Here is a 13,260-nt window from a genome sequence, read left to right on the forward strand (position 1 = left end):
CTCAGTGTGTAACTGTTGTGAACAGTGCACATGCTGTTTTATAAGGTGTGCATAGGTATTACAGATTCCCCTCATACCGAATGCAGAGTGTATGCTTCATTGAACCATGTGTCATGTGCAGTCTGTCATGTATGGTGAGCTTGTACTAGAATAATTAACTTATGTATGTACATTGATAGTAAATGGTGTTCACCCGGGCCTGTTGAGAGGGAGTTTCAGGGGACGTTTAGTTTGCTTTACCAGGCATGGAGCTTGCATTGCTGTCACTGTGAAGAAACACCTTTATTTTGTTCAAGTCATTTCAATCCGTTATGTCTTTTGTTGTTTAAGAAAATATACAATCCAGGGTCTCTAAAGCAAACCTGGTCGGCAGGTTTCGGTGAGAACCAGCGGAGTGTCATCTTCAGAGCAGTGAAATGAACTGAGTTTACATTTGAGTGAAGCGTTAAGCTGATGACAAATTTGAAGCACTCAGTAGAGAGAACCTCCGCCATGGCCCAACAGGCCCCTTCAATTCAATCAAGCTGCACCAAGTACACACACTCATAAATATCAGACTCTTAATAAGATCGGCCTTTTGTGAATAAATATCTGCATTAATTCTTAAGAAATTCACAAAAATGAGAAAAAAACTCCTCTTCTCAAATGTTAGACAAAGTGAAAAAAATATTTCGGCTCAACCCCCTTAATTTAAACTGCTCTGAACGTTACTTGGTCCGCCATTGGTCCCGCTAACAAACAATTCTCCCACTTATAGATTATAGATAAATATATATAGATTAATTCATTCTGAATAAACTGGAATGGAAGGGTGTGTGTGTGCGCGCGCTCTTGTACAGATATCTTTGTGAGGACCACTGTAGAGCCTACAACCTAGTGAGTGAGCACATTTTGGCCACTCCTCCCTTTCTGACCCACCTTTTAATGGACTGTTTGGGGGCTAAGACTTGGTTTTAGGGTTGGAACTCAGGCATTTGGTTTGGATGGTAAAGGTAAGGGGTTCGGGAACACGTTGTCCCAATGAGTGTCCTCACTGAGATAGAAGTATAAACTTATGTGTGTCAATCAAGTGATTGAAGTGAACAGAGAACTCTTGATGTTCAAGTTCAACATTTGGATTTGTAGCATTTTGTATCAAATTGATACTTTTTGAACTGATAAAGTACAACTTCACTTCCTAAAGAAACAATTTCATATACGGACACCTCGGACATCCCACTTTGTTGAGACCCCTCACAACCGACCTCCAACTCTTCACCACCTGCCACAAAACACAGCTGGTTTAAGAAGAGCAAGGAGACACTGCAGAAGAGAAACGTCAGCAACAACTTACGTCGCATTGAAATGGCAAAACATTTTTGTTTGACAGCAGATAAACCTGGTATGTGTATCTCAACACAAAGTTAAGGGGGGGGATTTTTTTAACTGTAAGTTTATAAGATTTCTATTGCTTTATATCTCAAGCAGACTTTTTTGTAACAATGTAACATTTTCCTGTTTTGTTTGGCCAACACTTTTAAAACCTGTTTCATGTTGAAGACTATTTGTGCAGTTACCTTCAGGTTTGTATCCTTCTAAACTGCCCCACGACACCAAGGCAGTGACACTTCACGTGCTGCATTGCCACCTAGTGGTGAGGTATTCAAGGTTATTTTCTGTTCCAACTGAATATACGCTCACCGGATAAATGGAATGATTCCAGTCACACCAACATTTAATCTGTTAGGTCTTTAATCACAGCTACAACAGGTAATAAAAAAAACAAGTTCATAGAGTAAATGAAAATCATTGAAACAATTATGGCTCTGTTAAGTTTGTAACAATCCATTAAATCCATACCACTGATGAACAGAATGAGGGGTAGACAGGGGCATCCTAACATCACAAGAAACCTCCTCAAAGCAAAATGGCTTGAAAACAGCATGAAAGAAACGTCTGAGGTCCTAATGGTCCAATTGGAATAAAACGTAATAAATACAGTATAAAACTCATTTTTACTCGCTAAATGATTTCATGCAATGTTAAGAGAAAAAACCCAAGAATACACCCTCGCCCCATTTAAATGTAGCAACACGAAAAAGGAACAACCATTTGATCCATTAAAAATCAATATCACAGGATGAAGAACCTGCTGGGATGGCAGGCTGCAATTCCGACACAGAAAGAAACAAAGTGACAGGACATTTGTTATTTGAGAATAATACAGGTTAACAAAATCAAAACAAAAGAAGGGCCAAACACTCACATTGGCTTTTTACCATTAACAGGGGAGGGGGCCTGCAGCCACCTAGTGGCTATAAGTGTAATGTCACGTAGATGTCAACCAGTACAGTCTGCAGCACAGCTGGGTCCACACGTCTCCTGCTGCCTCAGACCAAACTAACTGTCTCAATTACAATCTTAGAGCAGCAAACTGAATTGAAGTGCCAGCTCGGCTCTACAGGTTCACATTCCTCCATCGCTGATCTGCTGAGGACAGAGGGACTTGATACAGGGGAAGGGAGCAGGCAGTCCAAAGTCTTGATCGCATCAGGAACCAGGAAGAGAAGGTGCTCAATCACTGTCAAACTTAATGGAGTTGACAGTCTGGGAGATGGCTCCACCGCGGTAGCTTCCCCTCTTCTTCTTTGTCTTTTCGTGGCGGAATGACTTGCCTTTAGTGAACCTGAGGACATCGTTCGCTTTTTCGCCCCAGTCACCTCTGGATCCAGACTGGAATAAAGACAAATGAGCGTAATGGTTAATTGTTTGGTGATCTCAGCAACCAATCAAAATGCTGATGAGATAGATAACTGAACTCACCTTTGCATCAAAGGAGTTATCTGCAAGACGGGGATCCACTTCAACTTTTTCCTCCATTATTCTACGGAAAGGTACGTTGGAAGACTGAAAGACAAATTTATCAAATTTAGTCCATCACTTTTATCCAGTCACCATCAGCTGTATGTGTTTTACAGAGTGCCCATCCTGCTCAGCTCTTACCTTCTTATTGGCTTTAGGGAAAGTCTGAGGTGTGGTTGATGCCTTTTTGTTTTTTGGTGTGACCGCCGTCTCTTCGTCTTCACTTTCTGATTCATCTCTATTTCTCTTTCCATTGGTACCTGCATTAATCAGAGGAACCAGTAAAAACTACAAAAGTTCCAAAACGCCTAGACGCATGACATTACACAGAAGACCAGTGAAACGGAGACGTACCGTTTGTTGTGGGGGTGGTGGGCGCTGTGGCAGCTTTCTGTGGTGCTTCCTCCTCATCTGATGAACTTTCTGAGGAGCTGCTCTCTTTAGGTTTAGCTGCTGGAGTTGTCTTTGGCGTTGCGGCGGGCGTCACAGGTTTCTTTACTGTAGTACCTTTACTGGCCTCTTCCTCCTCCTCGGAGCTGCTTTCACTGGATGAAGACTCTTCTGGCTTTGTTGGTGTCTTTGTTGGGGTCTTGGGTGTTGCCGCCTTACCGTTTGTGACTACAGGTTTAGCAGGGGTGGACTTGGTCTCTGCCTCAGAGTCAGAGCTGTCTGAGCTGCTCTCCTCAGTCTTCTTTGGTGGAGCAGCTGCTGCCTTTGTGGCTGCAGGTTTGGGTGTCGGTGGTGCCGCCTTCTTGGGTTCCTCCTCATCACTGGAGCTGTCATCACTGGAGTCTGCGGTGGCCTTTGCAGCAGCGGCAGGTTTCTTAGCCACTGCTTTAGCTGGAGCTGGCTTCTTGACTGCAGGTTTTGAGGCCTCATTCTCAGAGTCTGAGCTGTCAGAGTCTGAGCTACTCTCTGCTGCAGGCTTTGCTGCAGGAGTGGCAGGCTTTGCCGTTGGGGTAGCAGGTTTAGTTACCGCTACTGGCTTGGTTTTTGCTGGTTCTTCCTCGTCCGAACTGGACTCTTCTGAGGAGGATTCTTTAGCAGGAGTAGCCTTAGCCGGTGTAGCTTTGGCCGGTGTAACCTTGGCTGGTGTAGCTTTAGCCGGTGTAGCTGTGGGCTTCTTCGCTGCCGTGTCGTCCTCGTCTGAACTGGACTCTTCTGAGGAGGATTCTTTAGCAGGTGTAGCCTTGGCCGGTGTAGCTTTAGCCGGTGTAGCCTTGGCCGGTGTAGCTTTAGCCGGTGTAGCTGTGGGCTTCTTTGCTGCCGTCTCCTCCTCGTCTGAGCTGGACTCTTCTGAGGAGGATTCTTTAGCAGGTGTAGCCTTGGCCGGTGTAGCTTTAGCCGGTGTAGCCTTGGCCGGTGTAGCCTTGGCCGGTGTAGCTGTGGGCTTCTTTGCTGCCGTCTCCTCCTCGTCTGAACTGGACTCTTCTGAGGAGGATTCTTTAGCAGGTGTAGCCTTGGCCGGTGTAGCTTTAGCCGGTGTAGCTTTAGCCGGTGTAGCTTTAGCCGGTGTAGCTTTAGCCGGTGTAGCTGTGGGCTTCTTCGCTGCCGTGTCCTCCTCGTCTGAACTGGACTCTTCTGAGGAGGATTCTTTAGCAGGTGTAGCCTTGGCCGGTGTAGCTTTAGCCGGTGTAGCCTTGGCCGGTGTAGCTGTGGGCTTCTTTGCTGCCGTCTCCTCCTCGTCTGAACTGGACTCTTCTGAGGAGGATTCTTTAGCAGGTGTAGCCTTGGCCGGTGTAGCTTTAGCCGGTGTAGCCTTGGCCGGTGTAGCTTTAGCCGGTGTAGCTGTGGGCTTCTTTGCTGCCGTCTCCTCCTCGTCTGAACTGGACTCTTCTGAGGAGGATTCTTTAGCAGGTGTAGCCTTGGCCGGTGTAGCCTTGGCCGGTGTAGCTTTAGCCGGTGTAGCTGTGGGCTTCTTTGCTGCCGTCTCCTCCTCGTCTGAACTGGACTCTTCTGAGGAGGATTCTTTAGCAGGTGTAGCCTTGGCCGGTGTAGCTTTAGCCGGTGTAGCTGTGGGCTTCTTGGCAGCTGTCTCCTCCTCCTCTGAACTGGAATCTTCTGAGGAGGAGTCTTTAGCAGGTGTAGCCTTAGCCGGAGTAGCCTTGGCCGGTGTAGCTTTGGCTGCAGTAGCCTTAGCCGGGGTCACTTTTGCTGCAGGTTTTTTTGCCTCCTCTTCATCCTCTGAACTTGATGAGTCAGAGTCTGAATCCTGCTTCTTAGCAGCTGCAGCCTTGGCTGGGGCCGCTTTGGCTGGGGCCGCCTTGGCTGGGGCTGCTTTGGCTGGAGTCTTCTTTGCCTCTTCATCCGAGCTTGAATCTAGAAAGACCATTGGCATGAATGAAAATGTTTATTGCGCATCGTCATTAGGTCAGTGAGAAGTAAAAAGCGACCATCTCAAATCCCAATCATTACCTGAGCTCTCAGAGCTGGATTCCTGCTTCTTTGCAGCAGGTTTGGCTGCAGCAGGTTTGACCGCAGGGCTCTTTACAGCGGCAGGTTTCGCTGTGAGGATGGCGTTGCGGTTAGACACGAATTAAAAACACTGACAGTTCATGCTGTAGAAAGAGGTCTCCTCTTACCAGCCACTTTCTTCTTTTCTTCCTCGTCACTGCTGTCATCACTGCTGTCTGAGGAGTCGCTCTCCTTGGCCTTGCTGGCTGCTGGCGTGGCCGGGGCTTTCTGGACTGTTGCAGGTGGTGGTACGGCACTGTACGCTCCTAAAAGGGCAGAGGAAGTCCATCAGCACCATGACATAAGACAGGGCCTCAGAACACTAATATTATCACTTATTTCAGTTTGGACAAGGTGATAAGTTCATGAAATTTGTCTCAAGACACATGGTGGACAGCAAAGGCACTTCAGGAACAAAACAAGCTTGGGAGGAATGGGCTGTATTTGTGGGGGGGTGGGGGCTTAATTATCCATCTCATTTTGGGACTGAACAGCTAAACAAAATAAACAAAAGAAAGAAAGGATGCCTGGACCATTTTCAAGAAAAGAACAAATATGGCACTAACCTACATAATAAATACATTGTCACAGATCTTTACTAGTAAGCCATTGTTAGATTGTGCCTTAATAACTAAACAGGTAAATGAAAACACACCTGCTTTGGGTTTTTTACTGGGAGGAGCCTCGTCCTCAGATGAAGAGTCTTCACTGCTTGATTCCGCTGCAGCAGCAGCTTTTACTGGGATGGGTTTGACTGGAGCCTATCAGGACACATGACGTAAGCAGTTAAAGTCTGCTGTGTCCACCAAAACCAACAACATCAACTAGTATTTGTTAGAGCACCGTGTCTGGAAAAAGACAATCAACACAATGAAATAATATTAAGATATGACCAGATTCTTTGGGATACCTTAGCCGGTTTCTCGTCTTCAGAATCTGAGGAACTTTCTTCACTGCTGCTCTCCGGTTTTTTCTGACCTGCAACTTTAGCAGGAGCAGCAGGTTTGGATGTTGTGGCTGCACCCGGCTTGGGTTCTATTTTTCAGAGTTAAATGAGGCAAATTAGATCAAACATTTTCATCAGCTTTATTTGGGCTCCAATTAAAGTTGCATTGCAGAGAATTAATGGCAGTGGCAATAAACTCACTTGGTGCAGGGGCTTTAGCCGGCTGCTCCTCCTCAGAGTCTGACTCTTCACTGCTTGAGCTGCTGTCTTTCTTCCTTGTGCTACCTGCAGCAGTAGCAGCAGCAGCAACCTTCTTTACAGGAGCAGCAGCAACCTGCTTCACAGGAGCCTACAAGCACAAACATTATTTAAAACAAGCATCGACCTCAATAGGTTAAATATTGCTGCAACAGCAGGATGTAGATTGCATCTTTAATATAGAGGTTTCCTCCAACCTTTACAGGAGCCTTCTCCTCCTCAGAGTCACTGGAGTCTTCACTGCTGCTGGATGCAGCTTTAGTAGCTGCTGCTGCTTTAGCAGGGATCACCTTAGCAGCTGAAACAAACACAAAATGGAATCTGATCAGAAGATTTCTAAATGGCACAGTTCACATAGAATCAACCAGCCTTTATATTACCTGCAGCGGCTGGTTTTGCAGCGGCTGCCTTAGGTTTGGCAGCAGCTGCTTCATCCTCGCTGCTCGACTCTTCGCTGCTGGAGGCCTCTGTACTCGGCTTTGCTTTCTTGGCCGATGGACCGTTGCCAGCTTCAGCCTTGGTAGGAGGCGCTTTTCTTTTCTTGGATTCAGGAGACCTAGGAAGGGAAATCAAAGACTTAGTTTCACCTAGATAAAACTGCAATTTAATTTTTTTAATTGGTTTAACCTGAGCCAGGCGACACAACAATGATAGCAATCAATACATCCATACAAGGAAAGTAAAGTCCTGGTATTGTATTCACTTGTCAAGTGTAAAATACTTATAGTTGTACTTTAGTTTTGTACATGACCTGCTATTAACACATAGGACCTGGGACAGTAGCTGTGGTAAAGGTCTGACTTGTTTTAATGGTGAAAATACAGCATTGTAATATATATTAAGTCAGTCAAACTGCTAGTTTTTAAACTTTTGTCCATGTTAAATTAAATATTAAAATATATTGTAATCAGATGAAGGGATATATTTCTTTTCATAAATGTAAACGCACTTAGCCCAAGACTCAATTACACATTTTAATGTTTGTGGATTCAGTGTCTTCTGATACTAGCGTGGTCCTATTTCCTGGTTAAATCGACATTGCAACTATATGTAAACTCTAAACTTAAGCATTGGGAAGCTGTCATTCCTCTGTGTCAACATGTCATTACATCATGACTATCAGACGAATGGGACATCACTCTGTCCAGGGTTCACTCATCTAAATGCTCAAACGATTACTTAATTCAGTTCAAAGTGCATCGTGGCCAACACTACCACAAGCTAAACCCGCACAAGCATCTCCAAATCTAAGTGCTATTTGTGACAAGTGTAAACAGATCCAGTGACGGTCTATCCTCAGCTGTGGTCTTGCAAAACACCTTCTTCAACTCATGGTATTTTTGGTTTGGGTCATTGCATTCTCCTCTTCGTTAGCCCGATGCCAAATCTTGCTTAAAAAGGAAAAATGTGACCCCTCCGACAACCAGCCAGTGGATCAGAAATTTAAGGCAGAACACAAAGATGGAAAAACATGTTCATAGTCTACCTATACTAAAGACCTCCCCCTCCAGATGTGGTCCATCTTATCTTACTTATCCTAACACTGTATTTATTGTTTACACTGTACAAGTCTTTTCTATTCCATTCATATTTGTATATTTCCCTACCCATCGACAAAATGTTACACACTACTTTACTGAGGTCTATTTTTTGCCTTGCCTCTTTGCTTCTGCAACATTGGCAAATATCCCTGTAGTTGGACTTATGGATTATTGTATCTAGTAAGGGCCCGAGAAGGCCCTATTGAATTTATAATTATTTTTCAGGCATATTAATTGGCTTTTTGAGGGCCTAAATATGCTAAAAAACTATTACAACTTTGCTGGAAATTCAAAAGTGGTTCAAATGTACGTATTCTGGAGTAATCAATCTATCAAATATTATTTGATGAGCCCATTTTCACAAATCAAATTTTTTGTCATTTGAAATCGGTTTGGCAAAATGGCGTGTGTGTGTTTCCTTGGACATGTTCTGGTTGCAATAGTCTTGTCATTTTGGGATGATCGTTAATATCGTTTGAAGAACCTCAAGAAAACAAAGAAAAAACGTCGAAAGGGGAAAAACATCCACTCACTTCACCCAGAAGTCGTAGATGTTGAGGAGGTTTTCTTCATTTTCGTCTTGTGGGGTCTGCGGAGAGAGAAACACGTGAAGAATTTAACTAGGACACTTTGTACCGTGTGTCTTTCCTGCCGAGCAGAACACATCGATCTCCATTATTGATCATCTGGAACATTGATCAGCCGATGATAGACAACAACGTGCAGGTGAGAGCCCCCATGTGCAGGTGAGACCCCCACGTGGAGGCTCGGTCTGTGTCTGCAGCCTCCATGTGCGACATGCCCGGACTACTTCTCCTCCTCGCCACTGCGGAGGAGCCGGCCTGCGCACGCGTCTGCGAGCCGCACACCGAGGGCCGCTTACCACTTGAGTCTGCTTCAGGAACTGCTGCGCCGCCTTGGCGAACTTGTTCTCTCGCAGAAATGAATAAACGCACTTGTAGAGATCACTCGGCACAGAACTCTTCTCCGCCATCTTTACCACGCTCCTTCTGGAAGGAAGGAAGGAAGTGGGCGCAGCGCCGGTGCATAATGATGACGTGGACACACTCCTCCAGACTTGAGAGGGTTCACTCCCCTGAGGGACATCGCACAGTTTCTGTAGAGGTGTGAATGTGTTCATTTAACAGACAGTCGACCGATAAGGAAATTAAATGTAAATGATCAAGAATAAACACGAACCTCGATCGATAAGAATGTTACGGTTTGTAATGGTAAGCTCTGCAGTGGACTTTATCTCTGTGCAGTGGCTTCAGGAAAACGAGTCAGAGTGAGACCTCTACTTTAATGGGAACAAATGAAGTTTTACACGTGTCGGTTTATTAAATCACTACTCTAAAAGAAAGACAAACTCTCGAACCAGCAGACAATCATTGTACAAAGAAGAGAGGGATGTGAAGATAATGTTTTGTCCAAAATATTTTAATGATGTATATATGTTTAATTTTGTAAATAAATATAACAAGTAAGGTAACATCTACCTGTGTATGTCTTTCTGAATATAGATACAGGATTCATGGCTCTGATCAATTAACAGTGTTGGAGTTAAACACATCAGTGTGAATGGTTTAGTGTGCTACTGTTCACAACAACACAACACAGCAACACAAGACAGACACTGTTTCTTAAATTTTTTACAATTGGTTTTATTTATATATTAAGAACTTGTAGAATGATATATATGAGAGTCTGAAATGTAATAAGTGTATTTTGTATATTGAGGTTACAACCCCAAAAGACCAGAAACCACAGTAGTATAGTTTATTCAATCTAAATAAGTTAGGTATGCTTCACAAAATGCATGGTAACTTATAAATAGAAGTAAGGCTGAGGCTAAAGATAAATTGGACTCGCTACATCATTACCTCTATGCCTTCTTAAACTAAATACCTAATCTGATGGGCAGCAGAGTCAAAATCTGTGCAGGGATTTAACTGGCAACCAGTGAAGGGATGCAAAGATTGGGTCTAACAAATATAATGAATAAAGCAGGGAAATAATATCAGGATTAAAAAGCAAAAAAGGAAAATATTACATCAGAAAATGTGTGAGGAGAAACATCAGGGAGCATACTTCATCTTCTAATGAACTAGGGAAGAGACACAGGATCTAAAATATAAGAATGGCTTCCCCTTCCTTCTTCACACCAGCAGGAGGCGGTGGTGCGACAGCAGGCTTAGGTCACTTCCACCAGAGAAGAAGCAGAGGAGAGCCGGTGTTGTGGTCGCGAGTTGCTGACGTGCGGCGCATGGTTTATACGTCATCACCAAAGACCTTCGTCGTCCCTCATGTCGCAACATGGTCGTCTTCTGAGAGCAATAACAAGGCGATGACAGATCTCCAGAGCCGGCAGAGTTAAACACTTGTGATTTGAGGGACTTCTCCTCCGGAGCCATGCCTCGCTACGAGCTCGCCCTGATCCTGAAGGCGATGCAGCGGCCGGAGACGGCGGCGGCTCTGCGGCGGACCGTGGAGAGTCTGATGGAGCGGGGCGCGGTGGTGAGGAGCCTGGAGAACCTGGGAGAGAGACTGCTGCCCTACAAGATCACCAAGCACAACGAGAGGCACAGCCGGGGATCTTACTTTCTGCTCGACTTCTACGCGGCCCCCGACGTCCTCCCGGGCGTCCTGAATCACCTGCAGCGGGATGTGGACGTGGTGAGGCCCACCATGCTGAAGAAGGACGACCAGGCTCCAGGCAGCAGCTGCTGTGGCCCCCAACAGTGACTGAATGTAAGGAAGGAGGGACGGGTGTGGATGAAGTGCAGCAGCACCATGCATCTGATGAATGAACCCCTCAGCCGGTGTATGAGCAGGAGTGATGCTCTCATCCACATGTGTGCACACGTCTCCAAATCCTCAGGATTGTTGGAAACCAATAAGATCAACAAGTGTCATTGCATTTCTGCTGCTGTGTAATTTCCCGATTTTTCTGTCCATAGATATATTTTATATTTCCTGTCAGTCGACTAACCAGTTCATGACTGATACACCTCAGGTTAATGAGAAGAAATTCATAACAAGGCCCTTAAACCCTACAAGCACTGTTTTTATGCAATATCATATTTTTGGGAAGCTTTATGGATCCATAATGGAAGATATTAGGCAGCAGAGGTCTCCCTCAAAACTGAGGCTGTAAATGAACAGCTGTATTAACTGCGTTTTTTATCAACTAAAAGTTTGTGGATAAGTCTAAGCCAAATTGTTGAGTAGTATCGATTAAGCTGTTGATTAAAAATGCTGTTACCAGAAGTGATGTCCCAAAACTATAAAACCTATTCCAGTGTTGTAAAATGACAAGTAAATTACTCTTCAAAGTTAAGAGTTAAGCTTAATAACACCCCTTCAAAAGTATGGATCTATATTGATATTGGTTGAATTAGACTGGCAGTTAGATTATAATAAATACAAACACTGCCCTGTTATGTCAAAGTCAGCTTGAACCTAAAAGGTATGAAGGGTGTAAATCGGGTCACTGCTCAGAGGAACCTATAGGGAGCAATAAGTGCAGTGCTTGTATAACACATTCTGTATTACTTATATAAGTAGCCCTTAAAGGTCAATAACATATGTAACAGTGTACGATTTAAAGGTGCTGGCCTCCTTGTGGTTAACACAGGTGAATAATTGTCTAAAAATACAAGCGTTTACATAGTTTAGACTTGCTGCACCACCAGTGTTGGAAATACACATTTGGTTAGTGACAATTTGTATGTTTTAGTTGTGCATGTGATGGAGACAGACCAATATGTTGGCGTTTGTCACACATTTTGAATTGACATTGACACATTGTAGAGTTTGTCCACCAGAGAGCAGTGACAAGTTTATTTTTCAGTTTTTAAATGGCATGATCAGTGCACATTTTTGTCACAAACACGTGGATATTAGTATCGTTCTTGTCAGCTCTGACTTCATGAAATGTGTCAATGTAGTTTGCATCCTTGACCTTCTGTTTATTGAGCTCATACTGTGCTGACTCTGCTGTATCCTGAGACCCCATGTGACGGTTGTTCCCTTTGTTTTTCAGGTTTTCACTGCTCGTCTCCAGAAGACACACTGTGTGATGCTTCCATCTTTTATCTTTTCCACAATTGATTACCAGCATTTGGACGTTGTGTTATAATAAATAACTTTTTTTTTTCACTTGTACTTATGAGTTTTTCATGACTTCTTGTGAAAACAGTTTAGACGTTGTGATGTTCAGTCATGGGAAAGGTAACACTTTCAGTCTTGGCTGTGGTTTATTTCTGGAACAAATTGAATGTGTGCTGTTTGTCAAACTTAAGATAGAAAACTCACCTGCCTGATACCATAAAGCATTGATCACTGTTATCTGACAAAGTTCTGTAAGAAAAGGCCATGATGCTGCCAAATGCGGGTCAGTTGCACTCACCTGATCACAGTAAAAATCCCTGTTATAAGAGGTCAGGGTTAACGGTGTTATTCAAGGTCCTCCTTGGCTGAAATGGCATTGATGTTGTTTACTTGTGCTTGTCCACATATCATGCAGAGACTGTATGTATATCGTTATTTCTATACCATCTATGGTCAAAACATACAATAATGTCCATATCATACAATTCCAGACCATTTAAAGAGTTATTTTGTCTAATCTGTAGAAATTAGCAATTAATCTTCATATCTTTTATACGATATTTATTATTTTTTTTAGATACTGAGAAAAGCTGATATAAGGAACAATAAGACAAACAGCCACCATTGTTATGCAAAGTAAAAATCCCAGTGTTCAGTGAAGAAACACGAAGCTCTGTGCACCTTTAATACTTAATTGTTACTTAATAGAATTTTCAGTTATTTATTTATCATTATTATTATTATTTTCATTGAATTGTGTAATGTATTGTTCGCAGGACCACGTTCATGTGGTCCATAAATTAAGAAAAACATCCTAGGAGGTAGACTGTATATCTTACTATTAACCCATCGAGATGCCCAGTGTTTTTTTTTGGTGACAATATCTCTATATATTGTTAATTGTCGTACAGAGATTATGTGATACTCAATGGTAATTTGACATTGATTCCTGTTCTACTGTGCCTTACCTCCTAATAAAAATATTTAAAAAAAAAAAAGAAACCCGAAGCTGTGGAATAATGAACCCACGGTTTTCTCTCCACACGCACGATCCATTCCTCATCTGAATCAAACCTCCTGAATCCAGGTCGGATTATGTGATTCAGC

The 13,260-nt window shown here is 43.5% G+C and overlaps 2 protein-coding genes across 2 annotated transcripts; one reads left to right on the forward strand and one right to left on the reverse strand.

The window, feature by feature from the left end:
* Nucleotides 1–1,713: 1,713 nt before the first annotated feature.
* On the reverse strand, nt 1,714–9,045 carry nolc1 (nucleolar and coiled-body phosphoprotein 1). The gene is made up of 13 exons (XM_061087235.1): nt 8,924–9,045; nt 8,574–8,629; nt 6,880–7,055; nt 6,697–6,797; nt 6,443–6,590; nt 6,206–6,330; nt 5,951–6,056; nt 5,424–5,561; nt 5,257–5,346; nt 3,196–5,160; nt 2,983–3,101; nt 2,803–2,886; nt 1,714–2,712 (listed from the first exon to the last, which is right to left on the reverse strand). Exons 1-13 carry the CDS (start codon nt 9,032–9,034, stop codon nt 2,554–2,556), a joined length of 3,378 nt encoding a protein of 1,125 aa, XP_060943218.1. The 5' UTR covers nt 9,035–9,045; the 3' UTR covers nt 1,714–2,553.
* Nucleotides 9,046–10,298: 1,253 nt separating this feature from the next.
* Nucleotides 10,299–12,207, forward strand: mrps6 (mitochondrial ribosomal protein S6). The gene is made up of 2 exons (XM_061087397.1): nt 10,299–10,791; nt 12,086–12,207. Exon 1 carries the CDS (start codon nt 10,453–10,455, stop codon nt 10,783–10,785), a length of 333 nt encoding a protein of 110 aa, XP_060943380.1. The 5' UTR covers nt 10,299–10,452; the 3' UTR covers nt 10,786–10,791; nt 12,086–12,207.
* The last annotated feature ends 1,053 nt before the right edge of the window (nt 12,208–13,260 follow it).

The sequence above is a fragment of the Limanda limanda genome, chromosome 15 (assembly GCF_963576545.1).
Source record: "Limanda limanda chromosome 15, fLimLim1.1, whole genome shotgun sequence".
NCBI classification, from domain to species: Eukaryota; Metazoa; Chordata; class Actinopteri; order Pleuronectiformes; family Pleuronectidae; genus Limanda; species Limanda limanda.